Source organism: Setaria viridis, chromosome 3 (assembly GCF_005286985.2).
Source record: "Setaria viridis chromosome 3, Setaria_viridis_v4.0, whole genome shotgun sequence".
NCBI lineage: Eukaryota > Viridiplantae > Streptophyta > Magnoliopsida > Poales > Poaceae > Setaria > Setaria viridis.
Window position 1 is genome coordinate 18,056,403 of NC_048265.2, and position 23,964 is coordinate 18,080,366.

The following is a 23,964-nucleotide window of genomic DNA, read 5'->3' on the forward strand; positions in this document are numbered from 1 at the left end:
TGAACATCAATGGATGTATGCGCATCCGTATGGACTTCAAAAGGTTTTTGATTCGGTCCATGCGTGTATTGCCAGTATTGGTCTATGCTTATATGCATACAGAGTATTGTTTTTTATTGCAATGTGACATAGAAAGGGGTAGGAAGAAAAATGGTTCATCTGAGTAACATTTTCCTCGTTCACTTAACGGCCAACTAACCGTGTAGTGACATGCTGACAGCAATGGCATGTAGGGGATGAAGTTAAATTTTTAGTGGCACTGAAGGGATGGACTCAATTTGGATGGCATATAAAGTATGGGCTAAATTTCAATGACAGAATTTTCTCCATGTATGGCTTGTGGTCCGTTGTTTCGGCGAGTGTGCACCAACAGGGATTTGGATTTTGGAGGTTCGGGGAGTCGGCGTCGCCGTGGCGTGGGGGTAGCGCGGCGAACCTTCGGTCCAATGAGCGCGGTGTGCGGCGGCGAACCTTCGGTCCAATGAGCGCGGTGTGCGGCGAGCAGGAGGAGCTGAGGCGGCCAAGTGAGTGACAAGGACGTGGAATTTGGAGGAGGCCGGACTGCAGGGCAGGAGGCAGCACCGCAGCAGTGGGGGAGCGTGGTGAAAACTCAAGGGGGGCCAATTCCATATAGATGACCACTAGTCCATGGCTACACAATTATGCTCTTCTATGCATAAAGCTGACACACCCAATTCAAGGTGCTACTGTATATATAGCAAAATAAATAGCTTATGGGAAGATTAGTATGTTTGTGGTCTACCAATCACCAAACTAGCAAAACGAAACGGGACAAGCTGGCAGAGAGCGAGGCAGCAGTATTAGCTCATGCGCATTGTGCCCTTGGAGAAAACAGCCTACGGTCACACTAGTAAATCAGCAAGTACTTTGTAATGCTATGAGAATATCAATAGCAAGTATCAGCAGAGTTACTCAAGTAGAAATCAAAATAACAAGGCTAATGCAGGGGCGAGCGAGTGGTGTGGAGACAGTATGCATGCAGCATGCAGCCGTCAAGAGGAAGAAACTTAGGAGAATATATCCCGATCCAATCAATAGTCTAGGCAATCAGCTGAAATTTTAAGAACACTCAACATCGTCAAACGTTCATACTATATGCATGAGAGCAGAAGTCGTCGTACCAATGTGCGTGTACCGCACGTCGGGGGCATTGTTGGAGACGGCTGCTATTGGTGATCTCTAATCGAGTTGTGTGTGGGATACTAGGCAACTCAAAGTCCGCCCTGTTCCGATCCACACGTTCTCTAGTCATTTCTTGCGGCTATAAGTCTCGATGCCTACACCTGCAGGATGATCAGATCACCAGTTCGATCATCTAGCATTCGCTCTCAGGTAGACATGGCTACCACCAGTGCTATACGTGTCCTTTATGTGATCCCTCTTCTGATTCTCGTCATCCTCCATGAACCAGGCCAGACTCAAGCCTTCCCGTACCGTTCCCTTCTCCAGACGTGCCAGCCCAGCGGCTCCATCCCCGGGCAATCCGGCAACTGCAACACGGAGAACGGCTCCGAGTGCTGCCAGGACGGGCGGAGCTACACGACGTACGACTGCTCCCCGGCCGTCACGGGGAGCACCTTGGCCACGCTCACTCTCAACAGCTTCGCAGAGGGCGGGGACGGCGGCGGCGCGTCCGCGTGCACGGGGCGGTTCTACGGCGACGACCAGATGGTGGTCGCGCTCTCCACCGGCTGGTACGGCGGCGGTAGCCGGTGCACGAAGAACATCGTGATCACTGCGGCCAGCACGGGCAAGTCGGCCACCGCCATGGTCGCCGACGAGTGCGACTCCACGACGGGGTGCGACGAGGAGCACAACTTCGAGCCACCGTGCCGGAACAACATCGTCGACGCGACGGGTCGCCGGCGGTCTGGGACGCGCTGGGGCTCAACCAGGACGACGGACAGGCCGAGGTCACGTGGTCCGACGCGTGAATATGATCAACGGGCGCACGCACGTCGTCGTATATGTAAGTACGAGCACTACGCGGTGTCGGATGGTTGGTAAATAAGAGCATGCGCAGCAACAAGTCATGCATGTCGCCACCGTACGTACTAGCTTGTACTAGTACAGTATACATGTACTTCACTGTTCATGGTAACTTGTGTGCCATGTTACATGAAGTCCATCAAACGTTTCACGATTTCATCCAAGGAATCAAATAAAATTTGGGGTTGGCGATGCAATTGCAATAGTTGTTTCTTGCACAACTCGTACGCCCACTTTTCGTGAGATGACCAATGATATATATAAACTATATGATGCATTGATGCTTGCTGGCGCGGTGCAGCTAGGCAGGCAAGCAAGATTGGCTCAGCAGCCTGCCTCACAGGTTCAGACCGGATCGATGGCAGAAGCTACTCAAGCATGAGGCAAGTCAGCAATTTCCCAACAACAACAATTGGCCTAAGCACAAACAACTAGAAACATAATCAAAGCGTCAAGTAGCTTTGATTGAGTGCAAGTGAGCACTCAAGTTCTTTATCAAGCATTAATCGAAGCATTTATTGCTCTTATGGTTAGGTGTCACTAGTCAAAGCACTGAGAGGGTGTTTGGATACGAATTCCTAAACTTTAGGAGGGTCACATCGGATGTTCGGATGTTAATTACACTAGTAGAGAATTGGCTTTCGATGCGCCCCCTTTTGTCCCAGTTTAAAGTTGGCCCGGGACAAAAGGGGGTACGCCACGGTAGGCAAAAAATGGAGGACAGAGGCCAGTGAGTGGTTCAAGAAACAAGCCGAAGAAAAAAAAACAAGGGAGATGGAGCCACCGCCAGTAAATCGAAGAGATTTAAACTTTTTTATCAGGATGGAAGAAGGAGCCAAGAAAAGGATACCACTCTTATCAAACTATGAACGGGCTTTAGTAAAGGCTGATGAAAAGGATAAAAGGAAAGGAAAGTCATCTTCCAGCGGTGCTGTCCCCGACCTCAGTCATTTATCAAAAAAAGACACTCAACAGGTAAAAGCAATGCCCTTGGATCAACAAGCAGAAGTATTGAAGTTCATGCAAGAAACAGGTCTGGGACTTGATGAATGCCTAGGGCAAGTTGAGACGCCAACTGCACTGCCCCCTAAGCCGAGATGGCCTTATGAGCTAGGTAAACCTCTAGTAAAGCCTTCATTGGTACGGAAGCTATCAACAAAGATGTACGCATTCCATCAATGGTACATGATGGCATCCGCCGACTCGAGGGAGATGCTCAGCCTGAAGGTAAAATCGATAGATTTTCACGGCGAAGGCGAGAAAGTGCTGTGGCTAGACTTCAAGGATATATACGAAGTGTACCATCATGATGCCATGGACGTCTCTCTGATCAGCGCTTGGGTTCTGTACATGTCCGTTTATCTCTACATGTAAATTTTGGTGTGCGTCACCGTACTAACTTCGTCTTCCATTTCATGTAGGATGCTAATTCAGACATGCCACTGAGAGGCGTACCTACATATAGGCTTCATGGATCCATCTGTAGTTAACCAACAACAGATACAATTAGCGCCGGAAAAAACTTTGGTGGAAGTATACAATTTCCTAGACAAACAAACATTTAAGGATTTCATACTACTTCCATACAACTTCAAGTAAGTGTGTGTATACCGTCTACTTTCGATGTCTTTTTCCTTATCTCTACATATTAGTTAGCTCTAATATGCATGAACATTTTACGCACGCAGCTTCCACTGGATCCTTATTGTAATTGAGCCTGAAACAAGCCACGTCACTGTCTTCGATTCGTTGAGGAAAGATCCGGTAGAGTACCAAGAAATGCAAGACATGCTAGGCTTGTAATAATTCTGGACCTTTATCTCTATGCAAAAGTTTGTTTCCTAAATTTTATCCCTGTTACACTATATCATTCATTATTCTAATCCGCAGCGCATGGAAACAATTCATAAGGACACACAAAGGTCCATTCAAAGAAAAACTTACATGGAACACAGACTTCCCGGTACGTATGAAATCCGCACATTTATTACATTGTATAACACAAATATTTCATAACTTAGTTTTTCCGCACTGAAGTGCTTAAGACAGGAACCCGGGAATAATCTATGTGGCTACTACATCTGTGAGCACATGCACAGTTTTATGGGACCCAAGGGACTAAAGATGACATCGCACAACTTTAAAGTACGTAAAATAAAACTATTACTAGTTAATTATTTTCTAGCTCCTTATATGTATTTGTTCATGTAACATTCACAAATTTCCAAATTATAGATGTTAAATATTCAACAAGGACTCTTGAAGGAAGAAAGAGTAGCGGCAATATGTGAAGGTATCATTGGATTCCTAATGGACGAGGTGGTAGATCCAAAAGGAGAATTTTATTACGATGGACGACAATTAGACACTCCGATCAGCAACACCTCGACGGGAAGATTGTAGATAGATACTTTGATTTATTTGTATATATAATACGCGCTAATTATGATCGATTTGTACTAGTTGAATTGTGTATATGAATTGTGTATAAGAATTGTGTATATATATAGTAATTGTATAATTACAAATCCCATTCGTTTAAATACTAGTTGATTTCATTCTAAAAAAATCTCAACTACTAAAGGTTAACAAAAGGGCCGCGGTACTCACATATGATGCATGCATGAAAAATTCAGGCGCCATGCAGGTGCCATGCAGGGCGCCATTTAGTCACGGTTGGAATTCAGCTGGGACTAAAGGGTAACCCTTTACTCCCGGTTGGGAAATCCAACCGGGACTAAAGGGGCGCCCTTTACTCCCGGTTGCTTTTACCAACCGGGACTAAAGGGCCTGTCCCGCGCCTGGCGTGGCAGGCCCTTTAGTCCCGGTTGGTGACACCAACCGGGACTAAAGGGGGACCTTTACTCCCGGTTAAAAGACCCGGGACTAAAGACCCCCCCTTTGTCCCGGTTGGTTTATCCCGGATGGATTTTCGGGAGATATGCACCCTACCAACCGGGACTAAAGTCAAATTCTCTACTAGTGAGGCTGTTGAAATGGGCTTGGACCACGTATGATTGTAATGTTATCTTTGGTTATATGGGCTGTTAACATAGGCTTTTCAAAATAGAAAATACTTCGAAGACACTCATATACACATACATACACACTTACTCCTATGAATCTATCTCTATAAACGCAGTCAAGAGATTATATTGGACCAGCAACGAAGCGTGTATGGTACCTTCGCAAATTGACATCAGCCACATATATCTGTTCATGAAATGTTGCGCTTAATACTCCACTCGAAAGATAGAGATAGATACATCTTACAGATACAACCAAAAACACACACACACACACATCTTGACGATACTTCAAGCCTGCAGCGATTAGTTGGATTTAACATAGAAGGAAGACCAATTTGTGGACGACCAGCATAATAAGCAAGAACGCATCAAATTAATTAGACAGCAGAATCCCCACAATCTGTAGCTCCAACACCAGCTCCGGTAGGATCAGTCACCGTGTAATCGCCGAAGAGGGCATGCTCCGCTGCCTTCCCAGCCAATCTAATCGTTGCCCTAGCAAACTCGTTGCGAATAACTGTTGATAACCCGTTCCCTTGTGAAGGCGCAGCAGGAGGGGCAAGTGATAGCCCGTTCCCTAATGGAGAATCAGCAGGAAGAACAGGAGGGGCGACGGGAATGTCCACACCTACCTGAGGTACCTGCAGCGTGCCATTCAGCACCTGCGGTTGCACATACGCTTGTGCTGGCGGGAACTGCGGTTGGCCCATTGGAACCCCGGCGGCCGGCGTCTGCGGCTGCTCGGCTGGTTTATTAGGTGCGTTGGTCGCTGCAGGAGGTGCCGTGTCCGCCGGGCACCCTTGAGGAGAGAACTGCTGGATCGGTGCGGGGGATCCATTGCCTTGAGGAGGAGCAGGAGGAGGCGAATGTGGGTTGTTCATCTGTGGAGGAGGAGTGGGAGGGAGCTGATCTTGCCTGTGGTTGTCAGGTTGAGCAGACTCGGCCGGAGGGTACTGCGTGTAGTGTGGCTGTGGATGGACCATCACTGGGATCCCGTGGACCGGCTGCTGGACTGCCGTCTTGTTGGGTACGTCTGGGCCCGGCGCCGCGTCTGCCGGCTGACTGCGCAGCATGACAAAGGAGGTGATGCCGAGCGCCGTGGCGGCGAGGGCAAGCACGCCCGCGCCGGCGTAGATGCCGCCCTTGACGTAGTAACCGCTGGCGTTCACCGCCGCGCCGTCCACGAACAGCACGAACGCGATCACCGCCGCTATCCTGCATGCAACCACGAAAAGGTTTGGTCATCAACTACTTCGTATATAGACTATAGTTCGTGGCGAGATCAGGCGGCGGATCACGGATGGTCACTCACCACGAGCCGACGGCGCAGACGATGCCGACGACCCGCTTGGTCTCGGAAGGAATGGCGCGGGACTTGCAGCAACCGCAGCCGCTGACCGCCGAGACGGTGACCTGGGCTGCCAGCAGGAAGATGCCGGCGCAGATCCCTAGCCCGGGCGAAGGGTTCTGCATGCGGGTAGATGCACTCGTAACTCGTAATACCCGTATATACCCACACTGACACCACACTCAAGATACTCGTTTCATCCCAATTTATAGATCATTTTGATTTTTATAAATTCATATAGATATTATCATACACTGTTCAACAAGACAATGTCACCATCAGGGGTGAAGCCACGTTATGCTGCCATGGTGCACAGGCACCAGGGTGCATCAAAATTTTGCTATTAAGTTGACTAATTTTCACCATAGAACACAAGGATATTTCTCATGTTGCTTGAGTTCCACCATCATTTTGATGCTGGCTTCGTTCGCCTCTGGCACCATGCCCATAAAAGGAAGAAAAGGCTCTGCCGAGAATCATGCAATGCATATGTACAAAACTAGCTAGGTGGATCAGTAGTTCTTACAGTAGAATTTGCCCCCTCTGCCGAGAATCCCAAGATGGCGGCCAACAACCCTAGAGACCCGACCACCGAGGAGACGATGATCGCCGTCTTGTCCATTTTTATTTTTATTTCCATCCTTGTCCCCCTCTCTTCTTGCGACAGAGACAAAAGTGATGCTGGGAGGCGTGGCTATTCCGTCTCTAGTAAGATCAATCTATGTGTGTTTATATAGATTGTGCAGATTTCCAGCCTTAGAGAGCTCAGCTCAGCAGCATTTGCTAACGTAGGTCCATCGACCCAATAATGTTAGGTCGCTACAAATGGAAATAAGACTAAGTATAAAACAGCCATTATGTTCTGGCCATGTTCTTGGTAGTTCTTTCAATAATTGGTTCTTTGTGGGGAGTTGACATGATAAAAATAATCATGCGTCTTTCTTCTACCAGCAAAATCAATTTCTATGTCCTGCCGGCGCGTCAACGGCAACCATGAACCTCTCTAGCTAGTGTACTTGTACTTGCATCTAGCTGTAATCTCTTGTTCTTCTCTGAGATGACAGTTGATAAGATTTTACGGAGACCAGCCGCTCAATTAGTCTCGAGCACATTTCTGTTCTCAACCTATAAAGTTGTCAGCTATAAAATTAATAGATCTCACCGAGAGTTAGAACTTTGGTATCAAATTTTTTTTCATCGTACTAAGTGTGAATAATTTATAGTGTTGACGATCAAAATTGGCTAAGCCGGTTTTCCAAATAGGCTAAGCTGATTTCCCCTAATTAATCAGCTAAGCTGGTTTTCCAAATATGCTTAGCTGGTTTTCGCATAAACCAAATAGGAATTGGAGATTTGTAGGAATTTGATTTGTAAACGATCTTCAAGCAGATCCTTCCCATCCTATAAATATAAATATAAAGCAGATCCTTCCCATCCTATAAATATAAATATAAAGACCGCGGTCAATTGAGGGCACATCCAATCGACACAAAAACCAAACTATCATTTATGTTTTATCTTTTTACTTTTTTTCCTCTTTGTCCTACTTTTCCAATCCCATGTGCTTCTCTTCTCTCATCTCATAGCATGAGGAGGCACCCTAACTGACCTGTGGAGTCTAAGGCAACCGCGCTTACCCCGACGAGGTCTCTCTCGGGTGAGCATTCCTTGGAGTTTTGTTGGGGCGCCCCAAACCAACCTGGCTGGTTATCGTAGGGCACTGCAAGGAGCCCCTCTAGGTGCATGCAACGTGCTCGTGTGATGTCATGTGACACATTTTCACGTCAACATGTAGTTTTCTTAATATATCTACAGATTCGTAAATAAGCAACTTGTTTTCATGGAATCATCATAGAACCCTGCTAATAATTAGCCAGTGTTGCTATTAGCTAGCTAAGTATTAGGACCAATGGATCCACACAATACCTTATTTAGAATTGTCTGAGATGCTAGTTTTGAACCGTCGAGGAATGAACATGTAACAGTGGGAGATAATACCGCTATCTCCCACAGGTCCTAAATCTTCCACCCATATTAGGGAGAATGTACAAATATATCATCATCCCACTATGCTATCAATTTTTGTCTTCAAGAGTTACAAACTGTGTTTTAGTAGTGCCGGTGGTCACTTTCAGAATAAGAAGCTGAATGTATATGGTGATTCCATTGGCAGTGGTACAAATTTTCAGCCAGACTCATTTAACAAGAAACCAGACGCCGCATGCAGTTGGCTAGAGATTGGGGCCCAGTTAATATGCAGGCACCAACTTGTTGGCCACTAAAGACAAAGCCGATGGATCATTGGCCGTTGAATACGGGAGTTTCTGCTTATAGTATTATTATCCTAGCTAAGTTGACATTTGACATTGATGACAGATGGCAATGACCAAATCAAACTGAAAACTCTGCTCAGCTGGCAACGTTCGTACCACGACTAGAGATGCAAGCGGGCACGGAGCTAGAGCAGGCTGTGGTCCGTATAAATATCTGGATATTAGGACGAACATAGTGCATAATAAGTTGATCAAAGCATCTATTTTTAAAAGTTTGCCCTTTGTCATATAGATTCCATATTCATTAGTCCTAAATAGTTTGCTAAATCTCTTTTCTATGGTTGTGTGCATCTTAATGCAGAAGCCGATGGGATTGTAGTTTAAGAAGTTTGTACCAAGATCAACTCGATGTAAAACCTTGAATTTCATAAAATTTCCCTTATAAAAAAATAGTTTGCAAACATCTTATGAATTTAAGTAGAGATGGGGAATTGACATGATATACCCTCTACAAAATTTCATTTCCAAACTAAACTTAATTAAAAGGATATAAAATATTATTTTGAAAATAAAATCATTTTCAATGGCGGTTCATATCTATCTTATCTTATCTTATACTATAAATCTTATATATTACTATAAGATCCAAAACAATTGAAAACATTTCTCATATACCTCCGTGTATCCCTCCTCACGTACGTTGGACCCACTTGACACGTCAAAGATAGTGGAAAATTGTTGGAAAGGTGTGAAAACCGCAAGAAGGAAAATGACTGCCAAAATCCAGAGTTTTTTCTCACCGCGTATACCCCTCTACCGGCTGCATGTACCCACGCCATCAGCGGCAGGTTTTAGGTTTGCCGATTTGGAGGATAGCAAAATTGGATAGATGCAGTCATCCGTCTGATCTGAGTTGCGAGGCGCGTCCAGCTTGTGAGCTGCGTCCGATCCTTGTAGCAACGTCCGGCAAGGTCAGCTGCGTCGCTTGCGATTAGCGTTGGTACGCGCCGCAAGGGTCTTGGCACCGCCACTCGTGTCCACTGCTCCGCTCCTCCCTCAAAGCAACGCCTGCCACGGCGATTCCGTCCCTCGGGGACAACGTCCAATGCAAGAGCAAGTCGGCTGCAGCACAGGCTGCGGCGGCGACGGGCCAGAGGTCGTCCTCACATCGCCGATCCGCTGAATGCGGCGGACCTGTAAGCCCACAACCCTGAAGCGCAGGGAGCCCAGACGCCCTCCCTTATCAATTATCATCATGTTTGAATCTTTATATATCAACCAATTGTCCGTCAACAAGAAGCTCCTCTGATAGTGTGCACCACCAGTTGCTGCCAGCAAAGGCCGACGGTGCACGCGTGACACGCTCCACCCTCTCCTTCACCAAGGCAAACAATGGCAGCTCCTTTTGAAAATTTTATTTGTACTTCCCCTTTTCTCCGAATTGGATTGATCTGTGTTTCATGTGTAGGTGCTTTCTGCCGCTCCAGCAGATCCAGCACAGACTTGATTTGAGCTGGGTCAAAATGTTTTGGCTTTATAAAAAAATTTTGTAAAAAATATCATCTAAACATAGTCAAGTGTGATCTTGTTTTGAAGATCTTACGATAAGAAGCAGTATGGTGCAATCGGAATTTAATTTGAACAATTCATTTAAGACTTATTATCACTTTTTTCATCAAACCTTCTCACATGCATGTGACCTCACGGAGCTTTAATTTATTCACCTGCATTGCTCCTTCGCTTATTCAAATGCCCATTAAACACTTACATTTAGACCTGCTTCCGCGTATGGGCCATGGTGCTTTTTCGGCTTCCATTCTTCAGGCGACAAGTGGCAGATTTGTCGCCTTTGGTGATGTGTAGTCGCATGCATTCCGACTTTCCTCCCTTTCGATGCGATTATTTCTCCTGCATGGGCGTTGTCGCCACCTCTTCTTGTTCCATCCACCCTCTCACCCGCGGCGCAGCCCTGAGTTGCTCCCTCTCCGATCGAAATCACGTCTTCCACTGCTCCCGCCCCGGGATCCAATCCTCGCTCCCGCTGGCCGTGTTCTATCCGGTAATTTCGATTCTCTTTGCACGCAACATTCATTCAGCAAATGGAGAGCTGCTTCCTGCACGGCCGCTTCGGTAATATGTACGATACAATTAGGCTTCCCCTGCACGTTCTGTGATTGAGCTTGGGGTGTTGAATGGTTGGCATCTAGAATTTCCTCTGTTTCGTTTGGTGGTGCTGATTCCCTTGGTATTGGGTGGTGGCAAGTGGCATGGGGCTGCAGATATGTTGGAATCTTTCAAATTTCATTAATGTTATTTTGGGTTTTTTATTTGCATTAGCTCATAGATTAAATGCTGAAGGGTGGTGATAGTACTTAGTTTTAGCATATTATGAAAATAAATGAGTACATTTTTGTTAAGACGCCTAAAATTTTGTAATGGAGGGGGAATAGGTGGAAATTTTTGTTAAATATGATGTACATTCTTTGTGTCTTGCTTTGGTTTTGTTTGTCCAATTAGTTGTCAGCTCAATTGTTTTGTGTCCATGAGCATACATGATCAGATAACTCATGATATTGTTTTGAAATAAAAATATTTTAATGTCACATTGTTCCAAACAAATTATCTTACTAGCATAGTTGCTGGTGGTTATGGGCAGCGGCTAGTTACTAAATGCATTTTATAAAATCTACTGATGGCGTTTTAGTAGAAGGGTGTATGACACTATGTTTTCAGAGTCGTTCTTCCTATGTTGCCTCAAAAGCTCTTTTGTCCAGCTCAATAGATGCGGCCACTTGTTTACTAGCTTGTGTTGTTGTAAACATCTCACAAATGCACATGGCAAATGTGAACTTATCAGACATTTCTTTTAGCAATGCTAGTTGAGAGCATTATTTCCTACTGACTGTATTTGTATTCATCTAAACCAAACAACTTACTCAGGAGGTTGTGGACACAATGCTGGCATCTATATTGACAACAATCATTTTAACATGATCACAGTACAAGATATTTATATATTTTTATGATATTTTTCTATTTATTTTTACACACATCAATTTTAATAGATGAACTTTATTTGCTACTACTTTGAACGAGTTTGCTATATTTTCTTCATTAAAATATTTTTTTCATGGTCAATGTTTCAGGTATCCCACCATGGATGTGCCAAATAACTCATGTCCTTCACCAAAACTCCACACAAGACTCAGGCTGTGGGAGTTTGCAGATCAATATGTATTTGAACCGGTTGATGGTCTTGCTGACTTGTTTTTGTCAGTTAGCCGGGTCAATGGATCAATGAGTCTAGTGGAAGAGTTGCCACAGCGTGGTCCCTCTACAAATCCAAAAGTTCAAATAGTGTTTGGTGTCATAGGAGTGCTCAAACTTGAAGTTGGGACATATTTTCTAGTGATCACTGACCGTGATTGTGTTGGATCCTACTTGGGACATGCAGTTTTTAAAGTGACAGGCCTAAGAGTTCTGCGCTGCAATAATTCCATTAATGCTTCTGCTGAGCAGGTATGATGATATTTATTTATTTCAATTACAGTGTTTCTGTCTCTATTGCATTATATTAATCATTCAAGTAACTATCAACAGAAAAATATGGACACAGAATTTTTGGAACTTCTGGATGCTGCAGAGAGGACCATAGGCCTGTACTTCTCCTATGATTCCAACTTAACAGTAACGTAAGTATTACACTTTAGTTTTGAAGGAAAAATAACTTTTAAAATTCATTTTGATAAGTCTTGTGTGTTAGAGAATATTTCAAATAATATATGCATGGCCTAGCAAATCTGGTAATATTGATATTTGTTGATTTACGTAATGTATGATGTACAAATGTTGGTCATTTTGTATTTTCTTCTCTTGTCACTGAATTGCACTGTCGTTATCTTTGTCCCTTATTTTATAGTTCGCAGAGGCTACATGAACTAGGTGATGAATTCAAGTCACTTCCACTTTGGAGACAGGTTTGCTGCTTCCGTTCTAAGGAATCTTAGAGTCTTCTTAATTCTGATGCATTACAGTTTCATTCTTTTTTCCCTACCAATTTTAGTTTGAAAAGTTCTTCCTCGAATCATCTACCTCTCCATTTGATTCCATGCTGCGATTTATATTTTTTACCTTACTGCAGTTACATATTTCATTCAAAATTCTAAATACAACTTGTTTTGATCGATTGATTTCGATATTTATCAAGATAACAATGTGAAGAAATTAATAATGAATATCATACAACAGCATTAACTATTATGCAACTCTTATAAATAACATCACTTGATGTGGAGTAAAAAAACGGAAGGAAAAATCCTGTTCTTATGTTCTTTGCTAGGGGGCTGCTGAAGTATTTTATTTTGACTGATTCCTATGTTAAATAGCTGGTCATGCGCACCTCTCCAATAAATCTGAACAGAAAGAACCAAATGCATGAAACCTACATTTGAGCGTGCGCGCGCACACACAAAAGATATTTCTTTTGTTGATTTTTGTTTTAATGAGCTGTCATGTTGCATACTGCTACAACTAAGTAATGATTGAAAATTATCTCATCTTAAGTGAAGAGTAGCAAAAAATGAAATCTTTAAGTGGTTGGTTTTGGAAATGACCAATTTTACCATCTATATGGTATAGTATAGGTGAGAACCAAGTGGTAGCTCGGTTGGTAGAGCCTCAAGTAGAAAGTTCACATACCTAGGCTTAAACCAGGGTTTGTACTCCCTTAACAGGGGCATGGTTGAGTTTTTTAATTGTATCATATCATATATATATATATATATATATATATATATATATATATATAACTATTTTTTTTTATTACATTGTCCACTAGAAGATTTTTGGTTTTGAAGTACCATTTACTCCCTTCGTTCCAAAAAACAATTGATTCTGCGATTCAAAATTTGTCTAAAAAATAAGTCATTATACTCAATTTTGCATGTGTGCATGTTCATGTTTGCATGCGACAGTCAAATAGCACCAAATATGCATAATACATAGGGGCAATCAAGGTCATTTTACCTTCTTGTTAATCTGTCCTAAAATTCCTTAGGTGACTTATTTTTTAGGTCGGATCGACTAAGTATCAATACATTCACATTTAGGTTTCCACGTAATGAAATTTAGCTCTTAAGTCCTAAGAATACCATGCTACTAATGTTCTTTATATACTGAACCAAAGTAATCTAGGACAGATAGTAAATGTTCTTAGGTCTAAGTTAAAATTGTTATCATATTGATCAGTGGCAATCTAAGGCTGAGCTATACTGTTAAGAATCAAGGTGTATTAAGTATGCAATACTTTGAACATGTAATGATTTCCTGATTACTCTTACAAGATGTACAAGATTAATATGTAACATTTCTTTTTTCAGGCAGAACCAAGATTTCTATGGAATGGCTACTTGTTGGAACGTCTTATTGAGAACAAAGTGAGATTAGAATTCTATTTACTTTATTTCTAGTTTAAATGGATGTAAGTACCACTAGTTCTGATTTAGTTTTTCTCCCTTGACAGCTGCACCAGTACTTGTTACCAGTTATACAAGGAAGTATCCTTGGTTAACTATAACGAGTTTTGATATCTTACTAGTTTAAAATTTAGTTGTTCTATACTTCTATGCGGGTTATATGTCAATTTGGGTTGCTACAACTTAACTAAATAATAGGTTTTCAAAGCATCCATGCAGAAGTTCGGTCAGAAAAGGTAAATGTGACTCTTATTGCACGAAGGTGCACACGGAGGATAGGTAAGAATTACCAAGCATCAAAATAAGTTTTATTACCTGTTTCCTTTCTTCTCATTTTTACAATATTGGATCAATTCGGACTTGTTTTCTAGCTCCTTAGACTATCTTCTTTGCTAAAGGTACTCGGATGTGGAGGCGAGGAGCAGATCCAGAGGGTTATGCTGCAAATTTTGTAGAATCAGAGCAAATCGTGCAATCAAAAGGATTTACAGCATCCTATGTGCAGGTACATCTCGTTGCATAACTTAAAATCAATGTTTTCTAGTATTTTCTTATTATATTAGTGGGCCTTTACAAGCCTCCTTGCCCTTTTGTCTTTTTATATGGTTTTGTTATGCTAAATTGTTCATGTTCTGTCAATCTTCATAATAAGTAATTATATAATCTTGTCTCCTCAAACAACTCAGATAAAATGTTTTGTAGTATTTTCTTATTAAATTTATGGTTTGTCTTCTTATATGGTTTTATTATGCTAAATTGTTTGTGTTCTGTCAGTCTTCATAATAAATTATTATCTAAATTTTCTCCTAAAAAATTTAGTAAAAATAGTTTGTTTTTTCAAGGTTCGAGGTTCGATGCCTTTTCTTTGGGAGCAAATTGTTGACCTGACATATAAACCAGGTTTTGATGTTGTAAGAGTAGAAGAGGCGGTAAGATCTCTCGCTTAATGCTTCTTTCAATTTTAATAATCTTGTTCTCCAATAACATTTTCCCTAACTAACATTCACCTTTAGTGCATTAGAATGCAAGGCAATAAAATCTTTCCAATTCTATTTTTTTCCTTATACCTGTTCTGCAGGCTCGTGTACTTGAGCGGCACTTTCATGATTTACAAAAGAAATATGGGGCTGTTGTAGCTGTTGATCTGGTCAATACAGTAAGTATTGAACTGTTGAACTTCAAACTAGCTTATGTTTTCGTTCGCAAAAAGAAAACACCCATCAGTTACGCTTTTGCCCTATTTATTTGTGGTTTTTTATATGATAGTGTTTGGTTTTAAAAGTGTACATTAAACATATTAAATATTTTTCTAATCCATCACTCATTGAAATAATCTGCCATATTTGTTCTGCATACTACCACAGTCCCATTGCATATTTTGTTCTGCATTTTCATTTCTCAAAATTCAACAGGTTACCCCCTTCAGCTTACACTACATATTCCAGGAGTCATCAATATTCATTTATGGATTGCCTTCTCATATTAATAATTGTGCTCGCATATGCTTCTTTGTTAGCCTAATGAAAAATAGTTGATGGCTTGATTCTTTCCTTGTGACATTAATTTTTTTACCTTTCTAAATCATATTCAGCATGGTGGTGAAGGTCGACTCTATGAAAGATATGCAAAATCTATTGAACCTATACTTAGTGAAGATATAAGGTGCTTGCCCTCACTGTCACTTCCTTTTTTGATGTTTATAGATGCTAACGGGACTATATGCACTCATTGCAGATTTGTGCATTTTGATTTCCATAAAATATGTGGTCATATTCACTTTGAGCGTCTTTCTCAGCTCTACGATCAAATTGAGGATTATCTCAAGAAGCACAAGTGTGTACTTTACATGTCTTTACTAATTTTCAACTTTTAGCATGTACTTTTTGTGTTATTTTTAGTCCACTGCACTTCCCTCCGGTGTTTATTTCTACAGTTGCATATGTATCTTGCGTTTTGACTTTTCTGCCAGTTGATGATGCTATATATTTACCATCAGTTCATCATGCTTGCGATAGAATGAGTGTGGTTGACATATGGTATTGTCTTTTTGATTTTTCAATCTCACTAAATATAAAAATATCCACAATTCCGTGCTTTAGTTTAGCAAACAAATCTTCCTTTACCAGTTCTTATGTTTTGATATTCAGTCAAGGTAGTGGAATATTATGTCTCTTTTGTTATATACATCAATGGTTTTGTTTATCCTGTAAGAGTAGCGAGAGTCAATTATGGATCTGAAATATATCATTAATCAGATGATTATCGAACTTTGTTATAAAAGTGTCATATTGTTCTATTTGCATGGTCTTACCAATATTTCTGGATAGGTACTTCCTCTTGAGTGATAAAGGCGAGAAAACTGAGCAGCAAACTGGCACTGTCAGAACAAATTGTGTCGATTGTTTAGACCGTACTAATGTAACTCAGGTATATACTTACAAGTTCATATTTCTTATGTTATTTCAAAAGGAACTTTAGGTTATCAACCATCAATTTTTGTCAGTGAGGAACTTTGGTTGATACAAATTTCTCTATATGGCATCATTATTGATTCCGCCTTTTTGAACAAACTAATGATAGTTACATTGGTCAGATGTGAAGGTCTACACTGTCTTCTTTTTCTAGTATAACATAGGTTAGATGCCTTGACAAAAAAAATAGTGTACAACTTTAAATAACACGAAATGATAGGCTGCTTATGAATTCTTTTACCTTCAAAGCTAGCATGATCTATGGTGATGTACTTGTTTTGGTTTAGCCACATAATTTGTCCTATGGTTGTCTGCTTGAGCAAAACATGCTATTGATGCAGCCATTACATGCCTCAACATTGATACAGTTGTCTCAAATATGTCTATGCACACAACATCAACCAGACCAATTTAAAAGTATTTGTACTTTCATGTTGACATATCCTCTCCTGTTGGTCCATTATTATCTAACTTTAATATTGTATTTATCTAAACTCTGATAGTTGCTATAATGAATAACAGAGTATGATTGGGAGAAAACTTCTGGAAAGTCAGCTCCAACGAATAGGTGTTTTTGGTGCTAATGATACAGTCAGTAACTTTCTAGATTTTGATGCAAATTATAAAGTTTGTAAGTATCACGTCTAGTTATTAATCATGGTTCCTATTAATACTCCGGCTGCACATGTCCATGAACAATAGTGCTTCATTTCAGTGTGGGCCAATCATGGAGATGCAATAAGCACTCAGTATTCTGGGACTCCTGCTCTGAAAGGAGACTTCGTTCGGTAACTTCTAGAGAACTAATTCCACATTTTCTCATTTCTCAAGTGAATTGCAATTGTTGCCATTCTTACTTCCTCCCTTTGCCATTCCCACAAATTGAAGCAATTAATTATTTCTACGTCTTGTCTTTTAGTAGCTCAGTTCCTAATTTTTTCTAAGAAACTGTATGGATGTGGGGATCTTGCATTGAACTGACTTTTTTGGGGTTTCGCTTGACACTAACCCTGGCTTAAGTAATTTACTATTTCTACTTCTGTGCACCCTTCACATCATTGTCGGCAACCCACTACCTTTTTAGTAGCTGGCTATTTGCTCGGATGCTATTTTATCTTTGATTGAAAACAATCCAAAGAAACAATATATTTACTATGTGTGAAATTAATGGGTGCTGTACGGTAGGAAAAATGTTCAGCTAATCACAAAGGTTACTTTTGTTGGAAAATTATGTTGATGCATCTTGACATATTTTTTTTTTTTTTTGTATTTGTCTTATCCATTAGGTACGGGAAACGAACTACTCAGGGAATTTTAAATGATCTATGGAATGCACTTGCTAGATACTACCTAAACAATTTTGTAGATGGTACTAAGCAGGTAATTTGATTATTTTTGTATATTCATATGACTGGTTCAGGAAACAAATAGTACCCAATGCGACGGGTAGGGTTGGCATAAACTTGAGTCATTGTACCATTTTATTTTCTGCTCTCCAGGATACGTAGCAAACGCTATGCACACAACCATTTTCCTGTAGGGGTCTGTATGAGGGTAGCTGTTGTAGGGGTATTGGCTGGAAATTCTGGAAATGTGCAAATTTTGATTTCGTACTGTTGGGTCATGTACCACTGGCATGTTATGCCTTTCCCTACCTATACATTTTGCAAAAAGAAAAGAAAATGTCTTCCTCTCACCTTTCTTGACTAGCAGTCCCTCACACCAGCCTTAACACCCGCTTCCCTCTTCTCCCTCTAGTTCATTCAAAAATTGCCCTTTCCTTCTCGTTCATCTCTCACCTGCAATGAGCCATTCTACGTGTTCAACTTCAATCGTTCCTAGAGACTGCCTCTTAAATGGTCTTAAATCTCAGCTAGTGTCCCCACCTCGTGATTTGAATCATATTTTTAGCTTGGGCTTGGAACTTCAGGATGAAGGTCCCATGGTTCAGGAGAAATACAATGAATTATATATGTTCTATGGTTCAAGGGGACATTTGGACCTGTCCGTTGGAAAACAATTGGACGGCTCAAAATAAAATTTGTACATTTGTAGAAGTTTGACTATTTCCACCGGATACACTGCAGTCTTTGTACCCTTTTCTTTTCCCATGTACAGGATATGGCAAACCCCATGCAGCTGGGGGCATCTTTATAAGGGGTACCTATACGTTAATTTTATGATATAGCTTTCCTCGACCAAAACATGTATTCATCAGGATTAAAAAAGGTCAAAAGTGTAGCCATTCCTTATTCCATACTTGTTTTCTTATACAGGATGCCATGGATCTTCTTCAAGGACATTACATCTCCTCTGTTAGACGGGACATGGCACCTACAAGTAAAGCAGGACTTCTGGAGAATTATGCGGTGGGTACAATTGACATTGCTTGAAATTAATCTTTTACGAGATAAGACCACCACAATATGACTTCCTAATTGTAAATTCTTTCAGTGTTCTCCATGCTTATTACCTCTCAAATAATTATTTCTTTGGCATTATGTTGGTAAAAATATTAATATTACAAGGAACTAGCATGTGAGGTTCTTGCAATTGAAAAAGAAATAAGTAATAAACTTTTCTTAGATGAATTAAGCAATTTAGGCAACTTACATCATATTCTCATTGTCTATGCTACTCCCTCTGTTCCAAAATGCAAGAGATTTAGGTTTCTTCTAACTCACTGTTATCTAACTTTGACCAAGTTTATAGAAAAATGGACCAATATCTGTAATATCAAATTAGTTTCATTAAATCCATAGTTGAATATGTCTTGATAGTGCATTCACTTGGTATTGTAGATGTTAATATATTTTTAGGTAATTTTTGTCAAAGTTATAGAAGTTTGACATGCGACAAGACCAAATCCTCTTTAAGGATGTTGGTATTGAAGCAAAGAATTGAGAATTGGCATTGGACCTGACCAATTCTGCTGTTTGGATGTTTCTGCAATTAAGAATTGATATTGGAACCAATACCATGGAATTCAACCATAGCTAAAACACCACTTTGTCAAAACCAAGGCTCGCCCCTCCGTATTGGAAGGAATTGGCTCGGGGCAGAAAATATCGTCACCGCTGGGCGTTGCTGGTCTCCGACCCGTCGAACACCATCCGCCGTTGCTCCACGCCAGCCACCACCGCCCTCCTCCCTCCGTCCCCCTCTCTCTGCAGCCGCCCTCCCCTCCCTTTCCTCCCCTCGATTTGCCGTCAGGAAACCTCAATCCGACCGGGGCGGAGCTCGATGCGCCGCCGGCAAGCCTCAATCCGGAGGGGCGGAGCTCGATGCGCCGTCGGCGAGCCTCCATTCCGTAGGGCGGAGCTCGATGCTACCGGCTAGCCTCAATCCGATGGGGCGGAGCTGGATTTGCTGCAGGTGAGCCTTCTTCCTCAACTCCGGCCACAAGCACAGTTGCCTTGCGTGCCGCGGGTGCATCCGCTGCGAAAGGCAAAGCGGCAGCTGCGTGCTGGGTGCCACCGTGAGCCATGGGCGCCACGAGCACAGGTTGCTCGAAGGGGAGGAGTGGGAGGTTGGGTCCCCGGTCCTAGCGCGGCTGCCACCGGGAGGTCGCGTGGAGAGGAGATGGAGGAGAAGCAGTCAATTCAATTCGAAGCTATATACATCCAAACATGAATTGGATTTACCACCTCATAAGATTCCAACTAACAATTCCACCTACATCCAAACATCAGATTTGGTATTGCAACCCAATAGCAAAACTAGGCTGATTTGATATTGGTGGCCAATTCAATTCCAGCAGCTCAATATCTACATCCAAACGGATTGACATTTTGGAATGGAGGGAGTACTTAATAATAAAGGCTTTTCTTGTAGGATGCTTCTTTAGAAGCTAAGGTACATTCTTATCAGTTACCCATGTACACTAGTTTCCAATATTCTCTGCGTGGTACACTTTAAGAGAAAAAAATATTAGAACTTGGCATATTGTTAATTTCGTTGCAGCACAATAATCTTACGTTTTTGCTTTGCAGTCATTCCGTCTTGCTTTCGCATTGGTTTTGGTAGCTGTTTCGTTCATGATTATATCACTAAGACAAGGTATGATTTCTGACTAAAGATTGATATTTTTATTCTTTTTGAAAAAAATAATGATCAACCAGCCATAGTTTCATGTTGTATATTGACGTGCCATGATGAACCTTCTCCTGAGGTTACTTTTCTTTTCTCTCTGCCACACAATTTCTTCGAAAATAAAATAAATAAAATGCAGTTTCGTCAAAGTCTCACAGACAGTTAATAAGAACAACTGTGGAATTGATATTCAGCGGATGATAGTAAGGGGAACTGCATAAAAAGTTCATATATAAGTCACTGACAAAATTGAATTTTAGATTAGTTTATAGTATACTTTAGACCTTTTACTGCTTCTAGGAATTAATAGGCAGATTGTCTTTTATCAACTATTACATGTTTACAAAACTATAATTACACATTTACACATTGGGAAATTTGGACACCTAACTACTTTTATAACATTGCAGCACGGAATGATGCTCGCCACTTGGTGTTGTCACTTATGTGGGCCGGTCTTTGCATTGGCATATCACGATATGTAAGAACCAATGGCCGTATGTTCTGCAATCGACCCCGTTTCTACCAGTCACGCCATTGATCGGTGCAGAGGGATCGTTCCACGTCAAGTGAGCTTGCCAACTTGTCACGACACAAATTTTCTGAAGATTCTATTCATTTCATTCTTTTTGTAAAGAACCTGGCCTCCCCAATTTTGTTTCAACCCTTAACATTCTTTTACACATTGCTGCACAATTTGCTTTCGTACACATAGTACTATACCTACTAATATATCTGGCTCAACCTCTCATGATGGTTGTTCTTACCATACTTTCCTCACGGAAGGAAAGAATTGATGCATATAATTCATAAAAAGCATCACCGACATTCTTACCGTAGCAAATATAGTATCTTGACTCGAACTAGCTAGCTTATGTTTTACGGCCTTTATTTTATTGTGACGAACCAGTTAAAACTAATGACTTCTGGAAGGAACAACTCATTGTGGTGTTGTAATGTTGCAGCGAAAACTGTTTGGTGGTGTTGATTTGTAGGAGAGAACGTCTGGAAATTCTGATTGCACCGTCGATGCACAAAACTGAAGACCATGTGTGATCTGTGTAAAGGCGCTATCTGGTATACATCTGCAAGCACGAGACCAGTGGCAAAACACTACCTAACATTTACTTAATGCAGAGCACCAAGACTCCTGCGGCTTATATTGTCAGATGCCCATTTGTTTTTAAAATCTGTTCTTGTAGGCAACCTGGAAATTCACATGGGATGAATTTTCCCCCTGTTGTATAGAACTTTTTTAGGTGGCAATGTAGTTTTTAGTATCTTATGGATTGACACTCTTTGTAATTAATGGATAAGCAACATCATTTCTTTACTATGGAAACATTCCGTTCTTTAACACTTGTGGAATGCAATAGACAATAAGTATAAAACATTTGAATGTCATAAGTTTATATAAGTACTTAGATAGGTTATTGATTCTGAAATGTGCACGTGACAGATTTCTGAGGAATTTTAAGTACGGGTGGTCTAGGTGGTAAGTATCGTTTGTGTACGTAAAAAGCACACATACTAAATCATATATGCCCTACAAAACATCATTACAAAGCATATTAAAACGCACAAAACTAAGGGATGGGACTAGGTAGCAAAACTGATGAGGTCAGGTGGCAAGTTCCTTACAGTAAATCATAGATGCACAATAATATAACTATAAGTATATGAAAATAAGAGTGAGTATTCAGAACTGTAAAGTTGCGGGGAATGGGGTACAGATCAAACCGGTCGATGAAAGATGTCTACAGCATGATCAATTCTCCAAATAGTACACAATGCAGGATTCTTTCCGAAAACAAAATATATAGTAGACACGACCATCCATGCACCGATAAATAATACTCCGTACATTGTACAAAAACAACCAAACAAATACAGAATCTGACATTGGTTTCACGCGGGGTATCAGTTCGCTTTCAACACTAAACCATGCATATATGCATGGCACGTCATCTCTCAACATCAGTACACATGACAAGGCGACGATGCCGGGAGCTACACCTGCCCCCGGCCTTGAGCAGGGGACTGCATGTTTGGCAGGAACTGCGGCTGGCCCATTGCGATCCCGGCAGGCGCCGGCTGCTCCCCTGGCGTTTTGGCTGCGGCCGCCGCCGGCTGACCCCGCAGCAAGATGTATGAGGCGATGCCGAGCGCCGTGGCGGCGAGGGCAAGCACGCCCCCGCCGGCGTAGAGTCCGCCAATGTAGTAGCCCCTGAAGTTCAGGGCCGCGCTTTCCTCGAACATCACGCACCCGGCCACCGCCGCTATCCTGCATGCAACACGTTTGCTCATCTTGTCATCTGTGGTGCTCACAGGTATCTTCGATCGTCATCAGCGGTAGATTGATCACTCACCAGGAGCCGACTGCGCAAACGATGCCGACGACACGCTTGGTCTCGGAAGGAATTGCACGGGACTTGCAGCAGCCGCAGCAGCCACTGACCGCAGAGACGGTGATCTGGGCCATCAGCAGGAAGACGAGGGCGCAGATCCCCAGCGCCGGCGTCGGGTTCTGCAGGGTTGATGAACTCGTAAGCAAAGACGCTCGTGTATGCATGCATACACAGAGCCACGCCACGCCACACACGCCACGGCCACCACAGCTCAACAAGATCATGCCATAAAAGGTATAGATCAGTATAATGCTTACAGTAGTGTTTGCCCCCTCTGCCGCGAATCCCAAGATGGCACTCAACAATCCCAGAGACCCGACAATCGCGGACAGGATGATCGCTGTCTTGTCCATTTTTATTTTTATCTCCGCCATCTTCTCCCCTCCGTCTGCTTCAGGAAGAAATAAGTTGTAGATGTTGGGGAGGCGTACGTTCCGTCTCAATACCCATCGAGGTCGTTCTGCTTATATAGGCGTTGCACACTTGCCGCCATATGAGCATATAGCTCAGCTCGGCCAAACATGCTGACATAGGTGGCGACTCGAGACGGATGGGAAGACGTTTTGGTCATGTTCTTGAGTTCTTCCATGATATGAATCCATAAGGAGGGAGCTGGCATGAATAAGACAAATAATGCATCTTTCTTTACAAGCATAACCAACTGTTGGACACTAAAACAAGGCTGTCGTTGGTTGTTTGACGGTTCAATAAGGTAATTAATTAATAACCAATATGTATGGTGCGTTGCAATAACCCCGTACATCGGAGAACGGCATTTTGCACTGCACCACATCTGCTGCTCGACGTTGTTAACAAAACATCTGCTGCTTAGATGGGCTGGTGCTTAATCTTAGTATAT

At 42.0% G+C, this 23,964-nt stretch overlaps 3 protein-coding genes, 1 long non-coding RNA gene and 1 pseudogene across 5 annotated transcripts; 3 read left to right on the forward strand and 2 right to left on the reverse strand.

Moving 5' to 3' along the window:
* Positions 1-1,290: 1,290 nt before the first annotated feature.
* Positions 1,291-2,353, forward strand: LOC117850547 (kiwellin-1-like; annotated as a pseudogene).
* A 2,871-nt stretch (positions 2,354-5,224) lies between these two features.
* On the reverse strand, positions 5,225-7,119 carry LOC117850294 (uncharacterized). The gene is made up of 3 exons (XM_034732120.2): positions 6,914-7,119; positions 6,352-6,506; positions 5,225-6,254 (listed from the first exon to the last, which is right to left on the reverse strand). The coding sequence occupies exons 1-3, from the start codon at positions 7,025-7,027 to the stop codon at positions 5,417-5,419; spliced, it is 1,107 nt and encodes a 368-aa protein (XP_034588011.1). The 5' UTR covers positions 7,028-7,119; the 3' UTR covers positions 5,225-5,416.
* A 4,697-nt stretch (positions 7,120-11,816) lies between these two features.
* On the forward strand, positions 11,817-22,054 carry LOC117850502 (phosphoinositide phosphatase SAC7). 2 transcript variants are annotated; one of them, XM_072292767.1, is made up of 19 exons: positions 11,817-12,179; positions 12,261-12,352; positions 12,580-12,637; positions 14,039-14,095; positions 14,182-14,215; positions 14,333-14,413; positions 14,533-14,639; positions 14,977-15,063; positions 15,213-15,290; positions 15,726-15,796; positions 15,869-15,967; positions 16,462-16,561; positions 17,128-17,236; positions 17,321-17,393; positions 17,892-17,985; positions 18,882-18,974; positions 20,598-20,664; positions 21,108-21,266; positions 21,663-22,054. In XM_072292767.1, the coding sequence occupies exons 1-18, from the start codon at positions 11,817-11,819 to the stop codon at positions 21,236-21,238; spliced, it is 1,794 nt and encodes a 597-aa protein (XP_072148868.1). In that variant the 3' UTR covers positions 21,239-21,266; positions 21,663-22,054. The 2 variants fall into 2 exon arrangements, with proteins under 2 accessions (XP_072148868.1, XP_034588222.1); XM_034732331.2 differs by having other exon boundaries at positions 21,108-22,054.
* Positions 19,481-20,443, forward strand: LOC140222367 (uncharacterized). Its single transcript, XR_011897794.1, has 2 exons — positions 19,481-19,980; positions 20,366-20,443. It is a non-coding gene; the product is annotated as an uncharacterized lncRNA (long non-coding RNA).
* Positions 22,055-22,442: 388 nt separating the features above from the next.
* Positions 22,443-23,623, reverse strand: LOC117850898 (uncharacterized). The gene is made up of 3 exons (XM_034732783.2): positions 23,363-23,623; positions 23,067-23,224; positions 22,443-22,981 (listed from the first exon to the last, which is right to left on the reverse strand). Exons 1-3 carry the CDS (start codon positions 23,477-23,479, stop codon positions 22,708-22,710), a joined length of 549 nt encoding a protein of 182 aa, XP_034588674.1. The 5' UTR covers positions 23,480-23,623; the 3' UTR covers positions 22,443-22,707.
* Between the last annotated feature and the right edge of the window lie 341 nt (positions 23,624-23,964).

Coding starts and splice junctions, on each gene's coding strand:
- LOC117850294 (XM_034732120.2), bottom strand. CDS start 7,027: ATGGAAATAAAAATAAAAATGGACAAGACGGCGATCATCGTCTCCTCG. Junction 6,507..6,913: donor CAGAGGGGGCAAATTCTACT/GTAAGAACTACT, acceptor ACCCGCATGCAG/AACCCTTCGCCCGGGCTAGG. Junction 6,255..6,351: donor GTCTGCGCCGTCGGCTCGTG/GTGAGTGACCAT, acceptor GGTTGCATGCAG/GATAGCGGCGGTGATCGCGT.
- LOC117850502 (XM_034732331.2), top strand. CDS start 11,817: ATGGATGTGCCAAATAACTCATGTCCTTCACCAAAACTCCACACAAGA. Junction 14,096..14,181: donor AACGTCTTATTGAGAACAAA/GTGAGATTAGAA, acceptor CTCCCTTGACAG/CTGCACCAGTACTTGTTACC. Junction 15,064..15,212: donor TTGTAAGAGTAGAAGAGGCG/GTAAGATCTCTC, acceptor CCTGTTCTGCAG/GCTCGTGTACTTGAGCGGCA.
- LOC117850898 (XM_034732783.2), bottom strand. CDS start 23,479: ATGGCGGAGATAAAAATAAAAATGGACAAGACAGCGATCATCCTGTCC. Junction 23,225..23,362: donor CAGAGGGGGCAAACACTACT/GTAAGCATTATA, acceptor TCAACCCTGCAG/AACCCGACGCCGGCGCTGGG. Junction 22,982..23,066: donor GTTTGCGCAGTCGGCTCCTG/GTGAGTGATCAA, acceptor TGTTGCATGCAG/GATAGCGGCGGTGGCCGGGT.